This window comes from Neovison vison, chromosome 13, assembly GCF_020171115.1.
Source record: "Neovison vison isolate M4711 chromosome 13, ASM_NN_V1, whole genome shotgun sequence".
Lineage (NCBI taxonomy): Eukaryota > Metazoa > Chordata > Mammalia > Carnivora > Mustelidae > Neogale > Neogale vison.
The window spans coordinates 84463802-84487006 of NC_058103.1; the positions used below are offsets into that span (position 1 = coordinate 84463802).

At 36.6% G+C, this 23205-nt stretch overlaps 1 protein-coding gene across 1 annotated transcript in view; it reads left to right on the forward strand.

The window, feature by feature from the left end:
• The window catches only part of UBR1 (ubiquitin protein ligase E3 component n-recognin 1), a 147227-nt gene that overhangs the window by 57959 nt on the left and 66063 nt on the right, over positions 1-23205 (forward strand). Inside the window, exons 13-22 of the mRNA XM_044231333.1 lie at positions 637-736; positions 1302-1430; positions 5512-5692; positions 10762-10823; positions 11094-11204; positions 11925-11990; positions 12233-12334; positions 16910-16973; positions 18978-19102; positions 21978-22030. Coding sequence (XP_044087268.1) covers positions 637-736; positions 1302-1430; positions 5512-5692; positions 10762-10823; positions 11094-11204; positions 11925-11990; positions 12233-12334; positions 16910-16973; positions 18978-19102; positions 21978-22030 — 993 coding nt within the window. The remainder of the gene's footprint in view (positions 1-636; positions 737-1301; positions 1431-5511; positions 5693-10761; positions 10824-11093; positions 11205-11924; positions 11991-12232; positions 12335-16909; positions 16974-18977; positions 19103-21977; positions 22031-23205) is intronic.

The following is a 23205-nucleotide window of genomic DNA, read 5'->3' on the forward strand; positions in this document are numbered from 1 at the left end:
CAGGAAAAATCTCTTTACTGTGACCCTCATTACTGTGAAATATTCTTATAGCTGAGTTATTTTTTTAATCCAGGGAAGTGGTGCATAATCACCTCATTGTTTTATCACATTTTATTTTGTATATTTTGTATTTCCGACTATAGTTATTCTCTACAATGAATACTTTAGAGTCAGCATACCCCTAGCTCCTTTACCATATGTTAAAACTTTAGGGTTGCTGGTTCGGATGTTAACTTTAATGTTTTCCGAGTCTTTGGATGGTTATTAACAACTTCTCTCCTATATCCTTACCTAAATAGAAAAGTCTCTAATGACAAGGAGAAGGGGAAATTCACATATTTTTAGCACCTAGAAAATCTGTATTGTGGCTGTCTATCTGTAATAGGCTAGGTTGCTTCCAAGGTTCGCTTAAGCAGAACAACTTCTGAGTAGAGAATTCAGGCTTAACTTTGATAACTGCCTCTCACAGAGCCTTCACATTTTGCTGGTATATTGTGGCTCTGCCTAGAGCTTCTGATTATTTTAAGAAATTAGAATCCATAATGTTGATGAATCAACATTGTCTATAGCTCTGATAACTTTAAAATTATCTCGGACTGGGAAAGTGAAATATTTCTTTGTCTTTTGAAATGATAGGTATATCCTAATCAGCAAGCCCACAGCATGGACAGAAAGATTAAGAATGCAGTTTCTAGAAGGTTTTCGGTCTTTTTTGAAGATTCTTACCTGTATGCAGGTATGATAGTTCTTCTGTACATCAGTAAAATAAATTTATTTTTAAAAATTTAGCCCCAGTCTTTCTTTGTTTTAAGCAAATACTGGTTGTTATTTGAGGAAGACTGTATCTAGTAAAGTAGAATTAAATTTAAATACTGCCTCACTGATCCCGCTTTAATAGATCTTTAATAGGTATAATTTTGTATGCTTTAGTTAATGTTTATTAACTATTTAATACTTTAAATTACTCTTTAATGTTTATTGAATGCTTACTATGTGATATGATAGTAACCACTTTACATGCATTATCTCTGCTGAGCATCATAGCAGTCTTATAAGGTAGTTGCTATTATTTTCATTTTCCATATAAGGGAATTGAAGTCTAGAAATAATATGACCCAAGGTCACATGCAGCTAGAAAGTGACTGCTGGAATTTGAACTCAATTTGAACTTGTATAATAGCCATGTTAAGAAAGCTATGCATATATGAATATGAATCCTAACAATTTTATATTGTGACAGTAGAGGAGCAAAGAAAGAGGGCCCACTATATACATATATAGTAATCATTCTTTTCTTATAGGGAATGGAAGAAATCAGAAGACAGGTTGGGCAGCACATAGAAGTGGATCCTGACTGGGAGGCTGCCATTGCTATACAGATGCAATTAAAGAATATTTTACTCATGTTCCAAGAGTGGTGTGCGTGTGATGTAAGTAAAGTTTATTAGTAGGATTAGTGCTTTTTTAAGTGCTCTAATGGTTATCAGTAGTAAAGTTTTATGTAGCAATTTGCTTGAGGTAAAGTTTTATTACTTGTGTGTTTGAATTTTTATTAAATTTATTTTTCCAAAAAAAAGAGTTTTTTTAAAAAAGATTTTTATTTATTAGAGAGAGACAGCAAGAGAGAGAATACAAGCAGGGGGAGTGATAGAGGGAGAAGCTGGCTTCCTGCTGAACAGGGAGCCCCATGCAGGGCTTGATCCTAGGGACCCTGGGATCATGACCTGAGCCAAAGGCAGACACTTAACCGACTAAGCCACCTGTCTTACTAAATTTAGAAGGAAAATCCAGTGTTTGGTTTTTGTTTGTTTGTTTTTAAAGATACTATTTATTTAGAGAGAGAGAGAGCATGAGCAGGGGGACAGGCAGAGGGAGAAGGACTGAGAATCGCAAGCAGTCTCCCCACTGAGCATGGAGCCCAGCACCAGCCTGGATCTCACAAGCATGAGATCATGACCTGAGCCAAAATCAAGTCAGAGGCTTAACTGACTGAGCTACCCAGGTGCCTCAGAGAATCCAGTTTTGGTTGTTTTTTTTTTTCCCCAAAGATTTTATTTATTTATTTGTCAGAGAGAGAATACAGGCAAGCAGAGCAATAGGCAGAGGCAGAGGGAGAAGCAGGCTCCCTGCAGAGCAAGGAGCCCTATGCGGGACTTGATCCCAAGACGCTGGGATCATGACCTGAGCTGAAGGCAGCCGCTTAACGGACTGAGCCACCCAGGCATCCCAAGAATCCAGTTTTTTATACTTAATTTAAAAATGTCCCCCATGGTAGTTTCATTTACGTCTGGGAATAGTGAGTTTAAACAATATGACAAAACACATTTATTTATATATGTATTCATTTATTTCCTTGGATATCAATGTTAGTGTGAAAATTAGGATCACATACACTTTAAACTATTTCAGTAGTAGAAAAGGGTGGATATTTATTCAGTCAAGAGCTCTGTTATGCATATTAAACCATTAAGAAAATTAATTTCAAAATATAGAGCTAATATATTTCCTTATGCAATAATTTTAGACCATAGCCCTCTTAAAACACACAGTCCTACCTAGATGACATCATTTATTTCTATTTTGAGAAAACTGACATTATCTGAATCAAATTCTTTTGATTTCTCAAGTTTCTCTATTCTTACATGACACAGTCTATTCATTAAGTTTCTTTGTGTCTTCACACTTGGTCCTATTCTTTTCATCTCTTTCTTTATAAAACTGAGGTCTCTACCTAGGCTCTTGGTCCTGAGCTGCTACTTCCTAGAATTGGCTTCCTCATTTGTCTCCTCTGTTATTTCCTACTCTTTCATTCATCTGCCTGTACACACACAGGACTCCCCTTTCCTTAAAATCAATAAGAATAAAAGCCCCTTAGTTGTCTCTGTTACCCCTGTGAACTGTGAACTCTCTTTTTTCCTCCTTTCTTCTGCTTCACCATGAGCAGTTGATCACAGGTTCAGAGTAGCAGTTGTACAGACATGACAGGATTTAATCTAGCACTGTAGCTTTGTAGAACAATAAGGACAGGAAACATTGTCCAGCAACTAGCCATATCACATATTTTTTGGCAGCCCTCACCTTATGGAGGGCATGCATAATTAAATTTAAGATGAGGTCAAAGTACGCATTGCTCATCTTGACATTTACCAAACTTTCTGACGTCATCTACATTTGACCTTGTCACTCTAGCTTCTGAAACTTCTTTAGGGTCTGCTTTCTGCCCTTAACAATTGATTGGAACTGCTTTTTGAAAAAAATTTCAAAGGATCTATGTAGTAACCAAATTCAGAGAATCTTTTCTAAGTCCCCATCTTTCTTCAAATGTGTGTCATTGTATTCTGTTGAGTACCTTAATCTTTTTTTTTTTTTCTTTCAAGACTTTATTTATTAATTTGAGAGAGAGAGAGAGAGAGTATGAGCAGGGATTGGGGCACGGTCACAGGGAGAAGCAGACTCCTCGCTGAACAGGGGGCCCACACAGTGCTGGATCCCAGGACCCTGAGCCAAATGCAGATACTTAACCAACTGAGCCACCCAGGCGCCCCTGTTGAGTACCTTAAATCTTTTTGAAACTTTCTTTCCCCCTGATTTTTACAAACCTACTTTTTCTAATACTTCTGTTACTGATTTGTTAAGACTTCAGTGATTTCTTCCCCCCTGCCCCAATTCTTTCTGCCTACTAAATGAGACATACCCAATAGTCTCTTCTTCTAGTTTTAGGTCTTTCCTTTCTACCACCTCAGTTAAAACTGCAGAGATGAGGGGCGCCAGGGTGGCTCAGTGGGGGTAAGCCTCTGTCTTCAGCTCAGGTCGTGATCCCAGGGCCCTGGGATAGAGGCCCATTTTCAGCACTCTGCTCAGCAGGGAGCCTGCTTCCCCCTCCCCCTCTGCCTGCTTCTTTGCCTTCTTGTGATCTCTCTTTCTCTTTGTCAAATAAATAAATAAATAAATAAAATCTTTAAAAAAAAACCTGCAGAGATGACTGTCCTAAGCTATAATATCATTTCTGTTTATGTGCTATTTTTGCTTAGATCTTATACTGATATTTCAAATTCAAAATATATTAAATTGGTTTGTCATCATTTCTTTCTACTTCCGTCTTACACTTTCCCTTCTCAGCTTCCCTTGTTCACTGTGATTCATACATTCATCCACACAGAAAAATCTCAGAGTCACTGCATTCTGTGTGTTAGATGTTAACAGATTTTTCAGGGGAAAAGTTCTGTGTTCACATAAGATTGAGAAATGCTAGGTTGAACAAGTTCAAATAGGATTTTTTAAAATGCCACTGAACTTCTCAAACCCTTTAAATAATCAATGTGCTCATTTCTACGTGGAATATTCCTAATTTATTTGCTTATAGAATTCCTTTTTTGGGATAAAATTAATGTAAGAGACACGGTGTTGAAAAGTCAGTTTGACTCTTCTCTCCCTGGCATACTATCCCAATTTGAGTTTTCCTTATCCTAAATTTATTTTATAATTCTAACTTATTTCCTATGTGTTCTCTCTGTTTTGCCTTGACTGCCCCCACCTCAGTTAAGACCCTGTCCCCTTACAGTTAGACTTCTTGGTAATCTTCCTCTTGGTTCCCTTGTCTTCTAACATTACCCTCTCCAATCTGTCATGTTCAGTAACACTCACTCTTTCTGAAGCAGTGTATTGACATCATTACACTTCAGACATAATCAGTGCATTCACATACTTGCCAAGACATATTTCCAGCTTAACTGCTCATTAATTTCATCCATAAATCCTTTGATTTATCTAGTTTTTTATTCTTCCACGGTGACTGAACAGGAATTGGACTTCCCCTTTTTTCTGTTTACCCCCATCTCTGCTTATGATGCCACTGTCACCTCAGTCAGTAGAGTATGCAACTTTTTTTTTTTTTTTTAGATTTTAGTATATGTGCTGCTGAAGTGAGCACAAGATTTTATTTTAGAGAGTAGTCAGGAGAGCACATGACTTTTTTTTTTTTTTTTAAAGATTATATTTATTGTAGGAGGAGAAAGAGACAAGCATGCAAGAGCATGATCTCAGGATCATGGGAGCAGGCAGGGCTCCAGGCTCAGTGGGGAGTCGGCTTGAGATTCCCTGCCCCTCTCTCTCCCCTCCACCACCTCTCCTGCCACTTATTGTCATCTTTTCCCCATAGTTAAATTCTGCATATTCTTTTAGACCCCACCCAAAAATGCTTTTATAAATATGTCTTCCCAGTTGTTTATAATTCTTTTTCCTCCCTCTTAATTTGTTTGTATCATTTACATGGTACTTAAAATGTTTTACTTTGATAGTAGTGCATGTGTGTGTGTCTGTGTCTGTCTGTCTGTCTTATATTTCCACCTAGTTCGCAGATCCTCTGCAGTGTCCCTGCTGTACATAAAATAATTTTGTGCTTATATTATTTTTTATATTATTTTGCTTATTTATATATATTTGTGCTTATATTTATTGAGTGGTATAGGAAAGTAACTTGTTAATCTATTTGCATTTTTATTTTTCTTTTAGGAAGAGCTCTTACTGGTGGCTTATAAAGAATGTCACAAAGCTGTGATGAGGTGCAGTACAAGTTTTATATCTAGTAGCAAGACAGTAGTACAATTGTGTGGTCATACTCTGGAAACTAAGTCCTACAGAGTATCCGAAGATCTTGTAAGCATACATCTGCCACTCTCTAGGACTCTTGCTGGTGAGTGTTTGTTTTTTGCAGGTTTCTATTAGCTTTGTTTTTTAGATATTTAGGGTAGTGGAATTATTTCTGTTTTTGTTCTGTGCTCAGTATGTACAGACATACTCAGATCAGATACTGCAGTTAAGAACTGTCACTGTCCTTCAAAGAACATCTATCTAAGGATGCTTGTGAACCTGGGCCTTTTTTAATCTGGATCAACTAATGGATCCTTATAATACAACCTTAAGGACTAACTTGGTAACTCATCTTCCACTCAGACTTAAATATAGCAAAATCTTATTGCTAGTTTGTTTTTGTTTTATTGTTGTTTCAAATTTTTAAATTCTCATTGTTTTTTTTTTTTAATTGAAGTATGGTTAACACACGTTGTTACCGGTTTTTAACACCCTCTCTGCTTGATTACACCAGTTTGCTGTCTGTGTCATTGTTTCTTTCACCACTTAAAGAAAGAAATCATAAATTTTATTTAATCATTCTTTGATTTACATTTCCATGTAAATTGGCCCTGTCAGGTTTTTTAAAACAACTTTATTTAAGTGCATTTATTTATTTATTTTTAACTAATATTGATAGCAGCTTTCTAATTTAGTTAGTTAGTTGGGAAGTCATGAAGCTCTACTCCCAATGTGGGGCTTGAGCTCATAATCCTGAGATCAAGAGTCACATACCCAGGGAGCTTGTGTGGCTCAGTCAGTTAAGTGTCTGACTCTTGGTTTCAGCTCATGTCATGATCTCATGATTGTGGGATTAAGCAGGTCTGCAGACTCGTTGGTCTCAGTGGGAAGTCTGCTTGATATTCTCTGCCTGGCTTTCTCACTGCCCCTCTGCCTCTCCCTCCTCTGCCCCCTGCTCTCTTATGCTTGCCTTTCTCTCTCTAAAATAAATTAAATCTTAAAAAAAAAAAAAAAAACAGTTGCATGTTCTACTGACTGAGCCAGCCAGAGGCCCCTACATATATATATTTTTTTAATTTATTTATTTTCAGCATAACAGTATCATTATTTTTTCACCACACCCTGTGCTCCATGCAATCTGTGCCCTCTATAATACCCACCACCTGGTACCCCGACCTCCCACCCCCCCGCCACTTCAAACCCCTCAGATTGTTTTTCAGAATCCATAGTCTCTCATGATTCGCCTCCCCTTCCAATTTACCCCAGCCCCCTTCTCTCTAACTCCCCATGTCCTCCATGCTATTTGTTATGCTCCACAAATAAGTGAAACCATATGATAATTGACTCTCTCTGCTTGACTTATTTCACTCAGCATAATCTCTTCCAGTCCCGTCCATGTTGCTACAAAAGTTGGGTATTCGTCTTTTCTGATGGAGGCATAATACTCCATAGTGTATATGGACCACATCTTCTTTATCCATTCATCCGTTGAAGAGCATCTTGGTTCTTTCCACAGTTTGGCGACCGTGGCCATTGCTGCTATAAACATTGGGGTACAGATGGCCCTTCTTTTCACTACATCTGTATCTTTGGGGTAAATACCCAGGAGTGCAATGGCAGGGTCATATGGAAGTTCTATTTTTAATTTCTTGAGGAATCTCCACACTGTTCTCCAAAGAGGCTGCACCAACTTGTATTCCCACCAACAGTGTAAGAGGGTTCCCCTTTCTCCACATCCTCTCCAACACATGTTGTTTCCTGTCTTGCTAATTTTGGCCATTCTAACTGGTGTAAGGTGATATCTCAATGTGGTTTTAATTTGAATCTCCCTGATGGCTAGTGATGATGAACATTTTTTTCATGTGTCTGATAGCCATTTGTATGTCTTTATTGGAGAAGTGTCTGTCCATATCTTCTGCCCATTTTTTGATATGATTGTCTGTTTTGTGTGTGTGGAGTTTGAGGAGTTCATTATAGATCCTGGATATCAACCTTTTGTCTGTACTGTCATTTGCAAATATCTTCTCCCATTCCGTGGGTTGCCTCTTTGTTTTCTTGACTATTTCCTTTGCTGTGCAGAAGCTTTTGATTTTGATGAAGTCCCAAAAGTTCATCTTCGCTTTTGTTTCCTTTGCCTTTGGAGACATATCTTGAAAGAAGTTGCTGTGGCTGATATCGAAGAGATTACTGCCTGTGTTCTCCTTTAGGATTCTGATGGATTCCTGTCTCACATTGAGGTCTTTTATCCATTTTGAGTTTATCTTTGTGTACGGTGTAAGAGAATGGTCGAGTTTCATTCTTCTACATATAGCTGCCCAGTTACACTAACAATGAAAATATAGAAAGGGAAATTAGAGAATCTATTCCATTTACTATAGCACCAAGAACCATAAGATACCTGGTAATAAACCTAACCAAAGAGGTAAAGGATCTGTACTCGAGGAACTACAGAACACTCATGAAAGAAATTGAAGAGGACACAAAAAGATGGAAGACCATTCCATGCTCTTGGATTGGAAGAATAAACATTGTTAAAATGTCTATACTGCCTAGAGCAATCTATACTTTTAATGCTATTCCAATCAAAATTCCACTGGTATTCTTCAAAGAGCTGGAGCAAATAATCCTAAAATTTGTATGGAATCAGAGAGACCCCGAATCGCTAAGGAAATGTTGAAAAACAAAAATAAAACTGGAGGCATCACGTTACCTGATTTCAAGCTTTACTACAAAGCTGTGATCACCCAGACAGCATGGTACTGGCATAAAAACAGACACACAGACCAGTGGAACAGAGTAGAGAGCCCAGATATGGACCCTCAACTCTGTGGTCAAATAATCTTCGACAAAACAAGAAAAAACATACAATGGAAAAAAGACAGTCTCTACATACATATTTTTAATTGTAGTAAAATATACATATAATACAAAGTTCATCATTTTAACCATTTTTAAATTTTTTTTCTTTTATTTTTTTCAGTGTTCCAAAATTCATTGTTTTATGCACCACACCCAGTGCTCCATGCATTAGGTGCCCTCCATAATACCCATCACCAGCCTTACCCAGCCCCCCATACCCCTCCCCTCCAAAACCCATTTGTTTCTCAGAGTCCATAGTCTCTCACGCTTTGTCTCCCCCTCCGATTTCCCCCAATTCTGTTCTCCTCTGTGTATACAGTAGCATTAAGTACGTCACATTGTTGTGTAGTTATCACCACCATCCATGTTCAGCATTTTTTTCATCTTTCCCCACTGAAATTTGGTACCTATTCAATATAATGCCTCAATCCTGACCATTCCCTGTAGTTCCTGGCAGTCACATTTCTTTTTTTTTTTTTTTTTTAAAGATTTTATTTATTTATTTGACAGAGAGAGATCACAAGCAGGCAGAGAGGCAGGCAGAGAGAGAGAGAAGGAAGCAGGTTCCCGGCTGAACACAGAGCCCGATGTGGGGCTCGATCCCAGGACCCTGGGATCACGACCCGAGCCGAAGGCAGCGGCTTAACCCACTGAGCCACCCAGGTGCCCCCTGGCAGTCACATTTCTACTGTCCATTTCTAGGACTTGAATTCTCTAGGTACACATAATTAAAATCATATAATATCCTTTAAAAACTGGCTTATTTTGGGCGCCTCGGTGGCTCAGTGGGTTAAGCCTCTGCCTTTGGCTCGGGTCATGATCTCAGGGTCCTGGGAACGAGCCCCACATCAGGCTCTCTGCTCAGCGGGGAGCCTACTTCCCCCTCTCTCTCTGCCTGCCTCTCTGCCTACTTGTGATCTCTGTCTGTCAAATGAATACATAAAAAATCTTAAAAAAAAAAAACTGGCTTATTTCACTTAACTATAATATCCTTAGTTTATCCATGTTATAGCATTATCAGAATTTCCTTCCTTCTTTTTAAATTTCCTTCCTTTTTGAGGCTGAATAATATTCCATAGTGTGTGTGTCTGTATATACACTACGTTTTGTTTATGCATTCATCCACAAATGGATGTTTGGGTTACTTCCACCTTTTGGCTGTTGTGAATAATGTTACTGTGAATATGGTGTACAAGTATCTGTTTGAGCCCTTGTTTTCAGTTCTTTGTGGTATGTATTGTAAGTGGAATTGCTGGCTCATAAGGTAATTCTACTTTTTAATTTTTTGAGGAAACTCCATACTCATTTTCTTTTCTTTTTTTTTTTTTTCTTAAAGACTTTATTTACTTATTTGAAAGAGATCACAAGTAGGCAGAGAGAGAGGAGGAAGCAGGCTCCCTGCTGAGCAGAGAGCCGGATATGGGCTTGATCCCCGGACCCTGGGATCATGACCTGAGCTAAAGGCAGAGGCTTTAACCCACTGAGCCACCCAGGCACCCCCATACTCGTTTTCATAGCAACTGCTTCGTTTTACCTTCCCATTGGCAGTGCCCAAGGATTCTGTTTTTTCCACATCTTCACCAACACTTCTTATTTTCTATTTTTTTTTTTTAAATAGCCTCCTAATGAATGAAGTGGTAGCCCATTGTGGTTTTGATGTGCATTTCCCCAATGATTAGTGACTCTTGAGCATCTTTTCCTTTGGCCATGTTTATATCTTCTTTGAGAAATGTTTATTCAAGTCCTCTTTAGTTTTTTAATCATATTTATTTGTTGTTGGAGTTAAATATCAGATATATGATGTACAAATATTTTCTCTCATTCTGTGCATTGCTTTTCTACTCTTTTGATAGTGTTCTTCGAAATTATTGCTAAATCTAATGTATCAAAGCCTTTTCCCTGTTTTCTTATAAGAATTTTATAATTTTAGCTCCTGTGTGTAGCTTTAATTTAGTTAAATTTTGTACATGGTGTAATTGACATGATTTTTATGTCACTTCTGTTTTTATAAAAAGAAATGATTAGGTTTTTTTATGCTTATTTAAGAGCAGAATAAGAAAATATCTTGGCAGCATATTACTTTTACATAATATATAAGCACACCTTGCACAATATATGATACTATATAGTAGTAATATTAATATATTACTGTGTTTCAAAATTAGAAATCAAAAGTTTGCATTGCTAAACTCAATAAATGTATATTTCCATCTCATAAGATTCTAAACTTGAGGAGTTAATGAGACAATTAACTGGGTTTATTCTTTTTTTATTTTTCCCTCTCTCTCTCTCTCTCTTTTTTAATAACATTAGGTCTTCATGTGCGTTTAAGCAGGCTGGGAGCTGTTTCAAGACTGCATGAATTTGTGCCTTTTGTAAGTGACTCTATTAAGCATTGATTTACTTATGTCTTATTTCTAAACACCTTTTGGTTGATGAGAGGGAAGAAAAATTTTGAAACCTAACTGAATTTAGTCCTTTTATGTCTCTCTGTAAGTACATTGAAATCTGAATCACAAGAACTTCGAGTTACTCATTTTGGTCCATCAATTTTACAGATGAGAAAACTGAGGATTGTGTAGTGCCATAACTTCGAGACATATTCAAGCCCTCTGAAAAATAACAAAATTGCTCATCTGTTTCAGGAGGACTTTCAAGTAGAGGTACTAGTGGAATATCCTTTGCGTTGTCTGGTATTGGTTGCCCAGGTTGTTGCTGAGATGTGGCGAAGAAATGGGCTCTCTCTCATTAGCCAGGTATGGCAAGTCCTGTATACATTTATGAGTATGTTCATTCTCTGATTGTTCGTTCTTTTATTTGATTTTACCTTGTGTCCCTAGATTTTGCTGACTATTTCCTGTTCTCTTATAGAAACTCAGAAATGAAAGTTTCTGGTAACCATATAAACTTTTGTTTTTCTATCCTGTTGAGTAGATAGATTAAATGAAAGCCAGTAGAAACCTGTCCATTAGTATAGGTCTTTTCTGAAGATTTCCTTACTTGGGGACATGTAGTCTTCCCACCACACTTCTTCTTCTTTTTTTTTTTGTTTTTTGTTTTTTGTCTTTTAAACATTTTGGTTATTTATCTGACAGAGAGAGAGAGAGCATGAGCTGGGAGGAAGAGCAAGGGGAGAGGGAGAGAAGCAGGCTCTCCTCTGAGCAGGGAGCCCAATACAGGATTCGGTCCCAGGACTCTGGGATCATGACCTGAGGTGAAGGCAGATGCTTACCCAAACCAACTGAGCCACCCAGGTGCCCCGATTTAGAACATTTTGAACTCTGAAGTATTTTCATGCCATATTTCTTTCAAAATCTCACAAATCCCTTAAAATGATTCAGAGATTAACATTTCCCCCCCACACTAAGGAGTTCTTGGAATTTTTCGTTTTGAGAAAGTTTTAAAAAGTTTTTGTTGAGGATTCTGTTTAAAATAAAATAATTCTTGTAACTTCTGTTCTACCTTTTATTTTATAGGTATTTTATTACCAAGATGTTAAATGCAGAGAAGAAATGTATGATAAAGATATCATCATGCTTCAGGTACCTATTGAAATTACTTTTGATATTTATGTCTTAACTTTCCTTCTTAGATCCCTTATAATGAGAAAAGATACTATAATTATTTTTAACTTTATTTAAAATTTTCTTACTGTTAAAACTAAAAATGGAAGGGACTACTACATTATCTTCTGCAGACTGTATGCTATTTCTGAAGTCCTACTAGAGGTAAAGGTTTCTTCATTCAGTACATGTAGAACTGTGATGCTGCATTTCTTTCACAGATTGGTGCATCTTTAATGGATCCCAACAAGTTCTTGTTACTGGTACTTCAGAGGTATGAACTTGCTGATGCTTTTAATAAGACTATATCTACAAAAGACCAGGTAAGAACAGAAATGGACATGTGAATGTATTCCAAAGGAAATATTTTTGTTAACAATTTTACTCATATTTTGGATTTTTTTCTTTAGGTATATTTCCAAAAATCACACATATACATACAACATGCATATCTATCTACATATGCACACACACACTCTTTTTAAAAATTTAGAATATATAGATTAATAATAAGAAAAATCATGTGAAACAGCCTGCCTCCTAAAAATGATTACTTTTTTTTAAAATGTTATTAGTTAACACATAGTGCAGTATTGGTTTCTAGAGTAGAATTCACTGATTCATCAATAATATACAATACCCAGTGCTCATCACAAGCGCCCTGTTTAAGACCGATCACCCACCTAGTCCATCCCCTCCATCAACCCTTTGTTTGTTCTCCAGCATTAAGAGTCACTTAGGGGGTACCTGGGCAGCTCAGATGTTGAACATCTGCCTTCGACTCGAGTTGTAATTCCAGGGTCCTGGGATTGAGCCCTGCATTGGGCTCCCTGCTCTGTGGGGAGACTGCCTCTCCCTATCTAACTCCCTCTGCTTGTGTCCCTCCCTTGCTGTGTCTCTCTCTGTCAAATAAATAAATAAAATCTTTAGGGAAAAAAAAAAAAGAGTCATTTATAGCAGGTATCTGTGATTCAGTTGGTTAAGTATCTGCCTTTGGCTCAGGGTCCTGGGATCAAGCCCTGTATTGGGCTCCCTGCCTAGCGGGGAAGCCTGCTTCTCCCTCTGTCTGCCACTCCCCCTGCTTGTGCTTTCTCCCTCTCTGTCTCTGTGTCAAATAAATAAAATCTTAAAAAAAAAAAAAAAAAGTCACTTATGGCTTGGTTCCCTCTTCTCCTTTTTGTTTTCTGCCTTCCCAAATGCTTATCTTTTTCTTGTTTAAATTCCACAAATGAGTGAGATCATACAGTATTTGTCTTTCTCTGACTTATTTCATTTAGCATAATACACTCTAGCTCCATCCACATTGTTTGCAGGATTTCATTCCTTTTGATAGCTGAATAATATTCCATTGTGCATTTTCTTTATCCTTTCATCAGTTGATGGACATATAGGCAATTTGGCTATTGTGGATAATGCTGCTATAAACATCAGGGTGCATATACCCCTTCAAATCTGTATTTTTTATTGTTTGGGTAAATACCTTGTAGTGCAGTTGCTGGATCATACAGTAGTTCTATTTTTAACTTTTTGAGGAACCTCCAAACAGCTCTGGAGTGGCTGTACCCATTTGCATTCCCACCAACAGTGCAAGAGGGTTCCCCTTTCTCCACATCCTTGCCAACACCCATTGTTTCTTGTGTTGTTAATTTTAACCATTCTGTCAGGTGTGAGGTGGTATCTCATTATAGTTTTGATTTGTATTTTCCTGATGATGAGTGATGTTGAGCATCTTTTCCTGTGTCTGTTAGCCATCTGGATATCTTCTTTGGAAAAATGTCTCTTCATGTCTTGTGCCCATTTCTTTTTTTTATTTTTAAAGATTTTTGTTTATTTATTTTCTCCGGGGGGGGGGGTGGAAGCACAAGCAGGGGTAGCAGCAGGCAGAGGGAGAGGGAGAAGCAGGCTCCCCGCTGAGCAGGGAGCTGATGTGGGATTTGATCCCAGGACCTTGGGATCATGACTTGATCGGAAGGCAGATGCTTAACCAACTCAGCCACCCAGATGCCCCTCTTCTGTCCATTTCTTAACTGGATTATTTGTTTTTTTGGGGGGTTGAATTTGTTAAGTTCTTTGTAGATTTTGAATACTAACCCTTTATCAGATACGTCATTTGCAACTATCCCATTCTGAAAGCTGCCTTTTAGTTTTGTTAAATGTTCCTTTTGTTGTGCAGAAGCTCTTTATCTTGAAGAAGTCCCAGAAGTTCATTTTTGTTTTTGTTTCCCTTGCCTTTGGCCACAGGTCTAATAAGTTGATATGGCAGAGATCAAAGAGATTTCTGCCTGCGTTTCCCTCTAGGATTTTTTTTTTTTTTTTTAATTTAACAGACAGAGATCACAAGCAGGCAGAGAGGCAGAGAGAGAGGGGGAAGCAGGCTCCCCACCCAGCAGAGAGCCCGATGCGGGGCTCGATCCCAGGACCCCGGGACCATGACCTGAGCCGAAGGCAGCGGCTCAACCCACTGAGCCACCCAGGCGCCTCTCCCTCTAGGATTTTGATGGCTTCCTGTCTCACATTAAGGTCTTTGATCCATTTTAAATTTATTTTTCTGTATGGTGTAGGAAAGTGGTCCAGTTTCATTCTTCTGGATGATGCTGTCCAGTTTTCCCAGCACGATTTAAGAGACTGTCTTTTTTCTTTTTTTTTTTTCTTAAGATTTTATTTATTTGAGAGAGAGAGAGAGAGATAAAGAGAGAATGAAAGGAGAGAAGGTCAGAGGGAGATGCAGACTCCCCGGGGAGCTGAGAGTCCAATGCAGGACTTGATCCCCGGACTCCAGGATCACGACCTGAGCCAAAGTCAGTTGCTTAACCAACTGAGCCACCCAGGCCCCTAAGAGACTTTTTTCTATTGGATATTCTTTCATGCTCTGTTGAAGATTATTTGACCATAGAGTTGAGAGTCATTACTGGGTTTTCTCTTCTGTTCCATTGATCTATGTGACTGTTTTTGTGCCAATACTATACTGTCTTGATGACAGTAGGTTTGTAATATAGCTTGAAATCTGGAATCATGATACCTCCAGTTTTGTTTTTCCTTTTCAGAATTGCTTTGACTCTTTGGGGTCTTTTGTGGATACATACAAATTTTAGGATTGTTCGTTCTAACTCTGAAAAATGCTTGTGGTATTTTGATAGGGGTTGCATTAAATGTATAGATTGCTTTGGGTAGTATAGACATTTTAATTATGTGTGTTTTCCTAATCCATGAGCATGGAATGCTTTTCCATTTCTTTGTATCCTTTTCAATTTCTTTCATAAATGTTTCTATAGTTTTCAGAGTACAGACCTTTTACTTCTGTAGTTAGATTTATTCCTAGGTATCATCTTGTTTGCAGTGCATTTGCATATGGGATTGATTCCTTGATTTCTTCTGCTGCTGCTTCATTGTTGATGTACGGAAATGCAACACATTTCTGCACATTGATTTTATATCCTGCGACTTTACTGAATTTGGAACGATCACTTAAGTTTTGGTGTCTTGTTTGTTTTTAACCCCAAAATTGGATCATTTTGTATGTGCTATTTTGTAATTTGCTTTCTCTGCTTAATGAGATATTATGCTTATGTTTTCTTGTCATTAAATAAATATACAAGCACATCATTTTTTATATCATAATTTTTTTTAAGATTATGTATCTATTTATTTGACAGAGAGAGACAGCGACAGAGGGAACACAAGTGGGGGAGTGGGAGAGGGAGAAGCAGGCTTCTCACTGAGGAGGGAGCCCAACTCGGGGCTCGACCCCAGGACCCTGGGACCTTGACCTGAGCGGAAGTCAGATGCTTAACCACTGAGCCACCCAGGCGCCCCTACATCATAATTTTTTATGGCTGCATATTATTCTACTATATGATTACATTATACCTTAGTCCTCTATTGCTGAAGAGGTTTTCTAGTGTTTTGGTCTCAGAAATGTCTCTGAACCTTATGGTTTAAACACTTGCCTAATTATTCTGTTAAGATAACTTTTTAGAAGTAGATTTGCCGATGACAGTGTGCTCTTTCTTAAGACTCTTAATACAGATTGTCAAATTGCTCTTGGAAAAGTCACTCAGATTTACCCTGTCTACCACTGTGTACATCTGTAATGACACTGGTATTTTTAATCTTCATTGAAGCAGTAGAAGCTGGTCTTTCATTTGTAGGTGTAGTTCTTTAATTAGCAGCGAGGCTAATCATGTTTTCTTGATTATTGGCCTTTTTCTCCCCCTTTCTGATAGTAAAGTATCTTTCTAGTCCTTCAGTGTTTTTTCTGTTTTTGTCAAAGTCTTGTTTAATAAGGATATTCTTCATTTATTGTTATATTCTTCACAATTTATTATTTGTTGTCTTATATAGTTTCATTATACCTTTAATGCTTTGAAAATGTGATATGAATTTATAAAGGAGTCCTTACCTTACTTTGAATTCATGAATCATGTTATTTTATGCTTTTACATTAGAAGTTAGTTACAAAGGACCAAAGTATAGTATATAAAATATAAAGCTTATTTTTAGTCATTTTATACTCAGTGAAAAATGAGTATGTAATTTGCTATAATGCTTAAGTAAGAGGTGTATTAAGGAAAGCTACTGTCACTGTAACTAGGATCTATTGTTTGAAGCCATTGTCCCACCAACCCAGATAAGAAGGAAATTATTAGAATTATTTTATTGACTTAAGGTTATATGGCAATGATCATGAAAATAGTAATATTTTTATTGAGTTATTACTTACCAGATATTGTGAACCTAATGGAATTTGATGTCCAAAAAGGGAATTATTCACCTAATAATCTGTTGTAGTCTGGAAGAAAATACTGGACTGCATAGGCCATGAACCTGATCCAGAAATCTATGTCTTATGAAAGCTTTTGGTTCATATGTAACTAATTTATTCTCTTTTGATTCAATAGGATTTGATTAAACAATATAATACATTAATAGAGGAAATGCTTCAAGTCCTCATCTATATTGTAGGTAAGATTAAAACATGTTTGAAATAGGTTATGAGTTCTTTTTAGAAAGAACATTAATAAAAACTATAATTTATCATTTTACTTGTCTCCCAAACATAGCATAGAATATTAGAGATTAATGTGACTAATATGAGTGATATATTTAGAGATATATCTTTTGAAAAAGCACAGCTCTGTTATGTCTTTATTTTTCAATACCTGATTTATAATTGGTCTTCTTTGTAGAGGTCTGGAATACAGTTATCCTACTTAGAAATGTAGATGAAAAATATTTACCCATTGAGTGCTAAAAATCTTATTTACATATGAAATTCCAGTGTAAAATAGGTCTAAATAAAATATATTTTCATCATGTCATTCTGTTAAATGACTGTGCAAATATTAGCCATACTTTTATTTTTTTATGTTCTATTTTATAGTCTGTTGGTTTTATCAGCTAAGTGAAAGTTCTTAACTTCTCATTCTAGCTGTTATTTCTTACGTTACTGCAGCAGACATGGCTTTACATTTGTACTTCCTAGTGAGGATTCTAGCCTTTAAGTAAATCTGAAAACATGGGTTCATTTTACTTGTTGTGAGAGTTAATTATTTACTGGCTGCTTGTCTTAGCCGGAAGTATGATAAACCTTCATTGCTAAATGAGATGGAAATGTGTAAAAGATTTTTAAATTAATGCTATGCATTATTAAGTTATAAAAACTTGAGGGAAATTTTAATGTTTGTTCTTGGAATGCTATATGAAGAATTTCTAGTACTGTATTATTTTTTGCTATTTTATATTTTTACTGTTTTATTATTGTTACTATTATTTTTCTGTTACTGCGTTTATCCAGATTTATTGGGTTTTTCCTCCTATGTGATTTGATTTTTAGCTCATGCTTGCTATATTCTTGAGTATAGTAAGTTCATTGCTTTCAGGAGTCAACCATTTAATATATATCATTTATATATGTATAATTAACATATATAATTATATAATATTCTATAGTAATTACATGTTATATTATACATTGCATTATTATTTATATGTTATAGTATTATATATTATACATTATTATTGTTATTTATAATATGTTGATTATCTAGAGCAAGCCATCTATATTCTTTGGATCTCAGAGTCCTAATTTGTAAAATTTGAGGATAATCTGTATGGTCTCTAAAGTTCCTTCTAACACTGAACTTCTGGGGGATTGTGTTAGTAAAGAAAATTGAAAGTTACAAAGTGCTTTACATATGTTAAGAGGAGTGATCTGTTTGAATGAATTTATTTCACAAAAAGTCATTCTTTGGCTAATGTGTAGAATTTATCAAATCTCTTAGGCAAAAGTTTTCTGTTATTATAAATATCATAGGACTTGGTATATATGTTGTTTTGAAAATCAGTGGTTACATAAGGCCAGTTACTGTAGGCCTTCTTTAGCAATTAGAATTAGGTGATATGACACCGGTGACGTTCCCATAGTTAACTTAGCTATTTTTCTCTCTCCATTTGGCAGTTTATTGAAATGAAAAATGGAAGTGTGATCATGTGGGCATTAGCAACACCAGTCATTCCTGATACATATTATTTTAAGTATTTTGTTTTTGAGTTTTCACTGTTCTTTCTTAAAATAATAAGTAGAGACAAAATTGAAGATGGTCTCGAAAAGCTCTTGTTCAACAATGGCCACTGCTCTTTCAGTGCCATGTACTTTGTTTTTTGATTTAGGAACACATGCTAGTTTAATTGAGGGGCCTTGTTTATAATGTGTGAGTATGTGTATGCATACTTATGTGTGTTTGTGTTTGTATAAATTACAAGAAAGTCTGTGTTCTTTAGATCTCTTCATTTCTCTTCCTCTGACTTTTACATAAAGACTTCTTCAGATTTTAGGAACATGTGCAAATAATTTTTGGTACCTCTCTCATGGACTTAACTGCCTTGGTCTGTGTATAAGTATTCTTGGTAGAAGAGATTTAAACAGAAAATAATTGTTTTACTTTTCCTTTTCATTGTTTGTATTAGGAGAGCGTTATGTACCTGGAGTGGGAAATGTAACCAAAGAAGAGGTCACAATGAGAGAAATTATTCATTTGCTTTGTATTGAACCCATGCCACATAGTGCCATTGCCAAAAATTTACCTGAGAATGTAAGTCCAATATTGTTTTTTACTCCATTCACCTTAAGATAGAATTTTTTTTCCTTTTTTGTTAATTGGAAACTACTTTGAAGTTTGAGGAAAACCTATTTAGCAAGTTTTGCAGATCTACAACTATCCATTCTTTAGTGGTATAAGCTTTAATTATGAACTTTTGGGTAGGAACATTTTAGAAACATTATAGCTGTTTGGAAAACATCTTAGAATGAGAAACTCCTTGACTTTTTGTTTACTTTAAAATAAAATTTCTCTAGAGAAAAAGGGAGCTCCATGAAATACTATTTGGGTAGCATATTAGTCTGGATCTTCCAAGGTGCAGACAGATGTCAAGATAAAACATGTAAGGGTTTATTAGGAATGTTGCCTGTGAGAGAAAATGGTGAGGGAGTTTGAAAAAGCTGGGGGAGCCATAAGACTGTCAGACAGGACTGATTCCAGGAGAAGGAAGGAAGGTAGGTTAGATAGAAGCATTCTAGACCACTGGTAATCTCCTCCAGGCTTGATGTCTTCCTGTATCCCAGAGTGAGCCTGCGTTAGTGTCACTGCTGCCTCTGGCACCTTCAGTGTCATTCGCAGCACCACCACAGGTGATACTTACGTTTTTTGTGTATACTGATAGTCAAAGTAGTAGTCCTAAAGACTATGAGTCTCATATTTCTAATTATGAATTAAAACAATGATTCTTTTTTTATTTTAATTTTTTAAAATATTTTTAAAGATTTTATTTATTTATTTGACAGAGAGAGATCACAAGTAGGCAGAGAAGCAGGCTGAGGGGGAGGAAGAAGTAGGCTCCCCACCCAGCAGAGAGCCCAATGTGGGGCTCGATCCCAGGACCTGGGATCATGACCTGAGCTGAAGGGAGAGACTTAACCCACTGAGCCATCCAGGCACCTAGAACAATGATTCTTAAAAGAGGATTAGACTTCTCTATTATCAAGGTGTTCTGGAGAAGCAGAGAGATAAGCTTGGACTATTGGTCATTTTTCCCAAAAAATACTTGTATCTTTTTCCAGTTCCATTGTTAACTGATTCTCAAACTAACCATTTGGTATAACACCTTCCTAATTTCTGTATATCCATCTACCAATTTTATAATTATTAATACATTTTAAGACTAAATTACTTTTCATTTATTTATTTAAATTTTATTTATTTATTTATTTGACAGAGATCACAAGTAGGCAGAGAGGCAGGCAGAGAGAGAGAGGGGGAAGCAGGCTCCCTGCTGAGCAGAGAGCCCAATGTGGGGCTCCATCCCAGGACCCTGAGATCATGACCTGAGCTGAAGGCAGAGGCTTAACCCACTGAGCCACCCAGGCGCCCCGAGACCAAATTACTTTTTTTTAAAGATGTATTTATTTGAGAGAGAGCCCATGAGCACAAGAGTGGGGGGAGGGGTAGATGGAGAGAATCCTCAAGCAGACTCCCCACCAAGTACAGATTCCAATGTGTAAGTCCATGACCTAAAGATGTAAGTCTCATGACCTAAAAGATCATGACCTGAGCTGAAATCCAGAGTCAGGTGTTCAACTGATTGAGCCACGCAGGCGCCCCTAAATTACATTTTTTCTTAGCATCTTTCTAGGCAATCCTATCAGTGAAATAGTAGGTTTAGATTCTGGATTTTTTTCCTAATTCATATTAAAATAATTTAAAATCTTAAGAATATGTAACTATGTGTAACCTAAAATAATTTCACATACCACTAGTGATGTACATACCATATTTTGCAAAAAGAAAACTTTAGGGCATACTCTAACTTCACTGCTTATCCCAAGTGCATTGTTGTTGTTTTTTTTTAAGATTTTATTTATTTATTTGTCAGAGAGAGAGAACACAAGCAGGCATTGTGGCAGGTAGAGGCAGAGAGAGAAGCAGGCTCCCCACCAAGCAAGGAGCTCAATGCGGGACTCAATCCCAGGACCCTGGGATAATGACCTGAGCCGAAGGCAGCAGCTCAACTGACTGAGCCACCCAGGCGTCCACCAAGTGCATTGTTTTTGTTTGTTTGTTTTGTTTTGTTTAAAGATTTTTTTTTAATTTATTTTATTTGACAGAGATTACAAGTAGGCAGAGAGGCAGGCAGAGAGAAAGAGGAGGAAGCAGGCTCCCTGCTGAGCAGAGAGCCCGATGCGGGGCTCGATCCAAGGACCCTGGGATCATGACCTGAGCCAAAGGCAGAGGCTTTAACCCACTGAGCCACCCAGGTGCCCCAAGTGCATTGTTTTTAAAGGAGGTTAAATATCATAATTTTTGCACAACTATGGGAATCTGTGAGCTTGCTTTGGTATCTTGATTTTGTTCTTATCCTGATTTTAAATGACTTCATAAAAAAAATTACTTGATTAAGGAAAAGTTCCAGCCAATCAGAAAATTATTATAATGCAGAAGCCGGAATCAAATGTATATTTGGGCATCTACATGTATTTTGCTCTAGGTCCCATTTATGTTATAACCTTGGTTTTAGGTATTGGTACAGTATGGACATGTGCTTAAATGATGTGGATTATGAACAAATTACATAAAGGAAAGCTTTTTTTCTCTGAACTGTTGGGCGGGTGTGTGTGTGTGTGTGTGTGTGTCTGTATGTATATACATATGGGGACAGACTTTGATAAAATTTCTTCCGTAAGCAGTTTATTTATAGATTTTATTTCTGTTAAGAAATTGTTTCTTCAAAACAAAGCTAATTGGCTTCAGACCTCATTGGCTTCAGACCTCATTTTTTTTATATTAGAAGTTGATCTTTTTTTATTGCTTACAAAGTACTTCCAGAATGTTGTTGAAATGTATTTCAGTTCACAATAAGCGAAGGAAAAGTCATAACATGAAGGTAAAAATGACAAAAATATTGTTTCAACAGGAAAATAATGAAACTGGCTTAGAGAATGTCATTAACAAAGTGGCCACATTTAAGTAAGTACTTAATATTTATGCTTATCTGAGAGATAGACCAATCTTTGTTCTTGTACTTTGGATACTTTGTAGAAGCTCTGAATTCCTTGCCTGAACTCCCAAGAACAAGAACGGAGTACAGATTAAAAAGGGTGAAAATGAGAGGCGCACAGTAAGCACTTGGTATGTGTTTGTTGAAGAAATGAGTATCTTTGACAGGTGTATTAGAAATACTCATTTATGATACTAAATGACTTAGATGATAAGACAGTTGACCCTTCTAAATGGGTTTGAATAGCATGGGTCCACTTATATGTGAAGTTTTTACAGTACAGTACTATAAGTATATTTTCTCTTCATTATGATTTTCTTAAAAACATTTTCTTTCTTCCAGCTTACTTTATTATAGAATACAGTATATAATACATCTAACATACAAAATATATGTATCAATCAACTGATTATGTTATTAGTAAGGCTCCTGGTCAGTAGTAGGCTATTAATAGTTTAGTTTTCTATTGATAAAAGAAATAGAAGATGAACAAACAAATAGAAAGATATTCCATGGTCATGGATTGGAAGAATTAATATTTTTAAATGTCCAGATAATTCAAAGCAATCTATAGATTTAGTGCAATCCCTGTCAAAATACCAATAGCATTTTTCACAAAACTGGAACAGATAATACTAAAAGTTGTATGAAACCACAAAAGACAAATAACCAAAGAAATCTTAAGAAGAACAGAGCTAGAGGTATCACAATTCCAGATTTCAAGATACACAACAAAGATAGTAACCAAAACTGTATGGTCAGATTGGCTAAAATCAAAAACACAAAAAACAGCACGTGTTGGTGAGGATGTGGAGAAAAAGGAACCTTCTCATGCTGCTAGTGGGAATACAAACTTGTGCAGCCACTCTGGAGAACAGTTTGGAGGTTCCTCAATAAGTTAAAAGTAGAACTACCTTATGGTCCAGTAATCGCAGTACTGGATATTTACCCAAAAAGTACAAAAACACTAATTCAAAGGAATACGTGCACCCCATGTTTATTGCAGCATTACTTACAATAGCCAAATTATGGAAGCAGCCCAAGTATCCATCAATAGATGAATGGAAAAACAAGAGGTGTTATTACTCAGCCATAAAAAAGAATGAAATTGGGCACCTGGGTGATTTAGTTGTTAAGCGTCTAC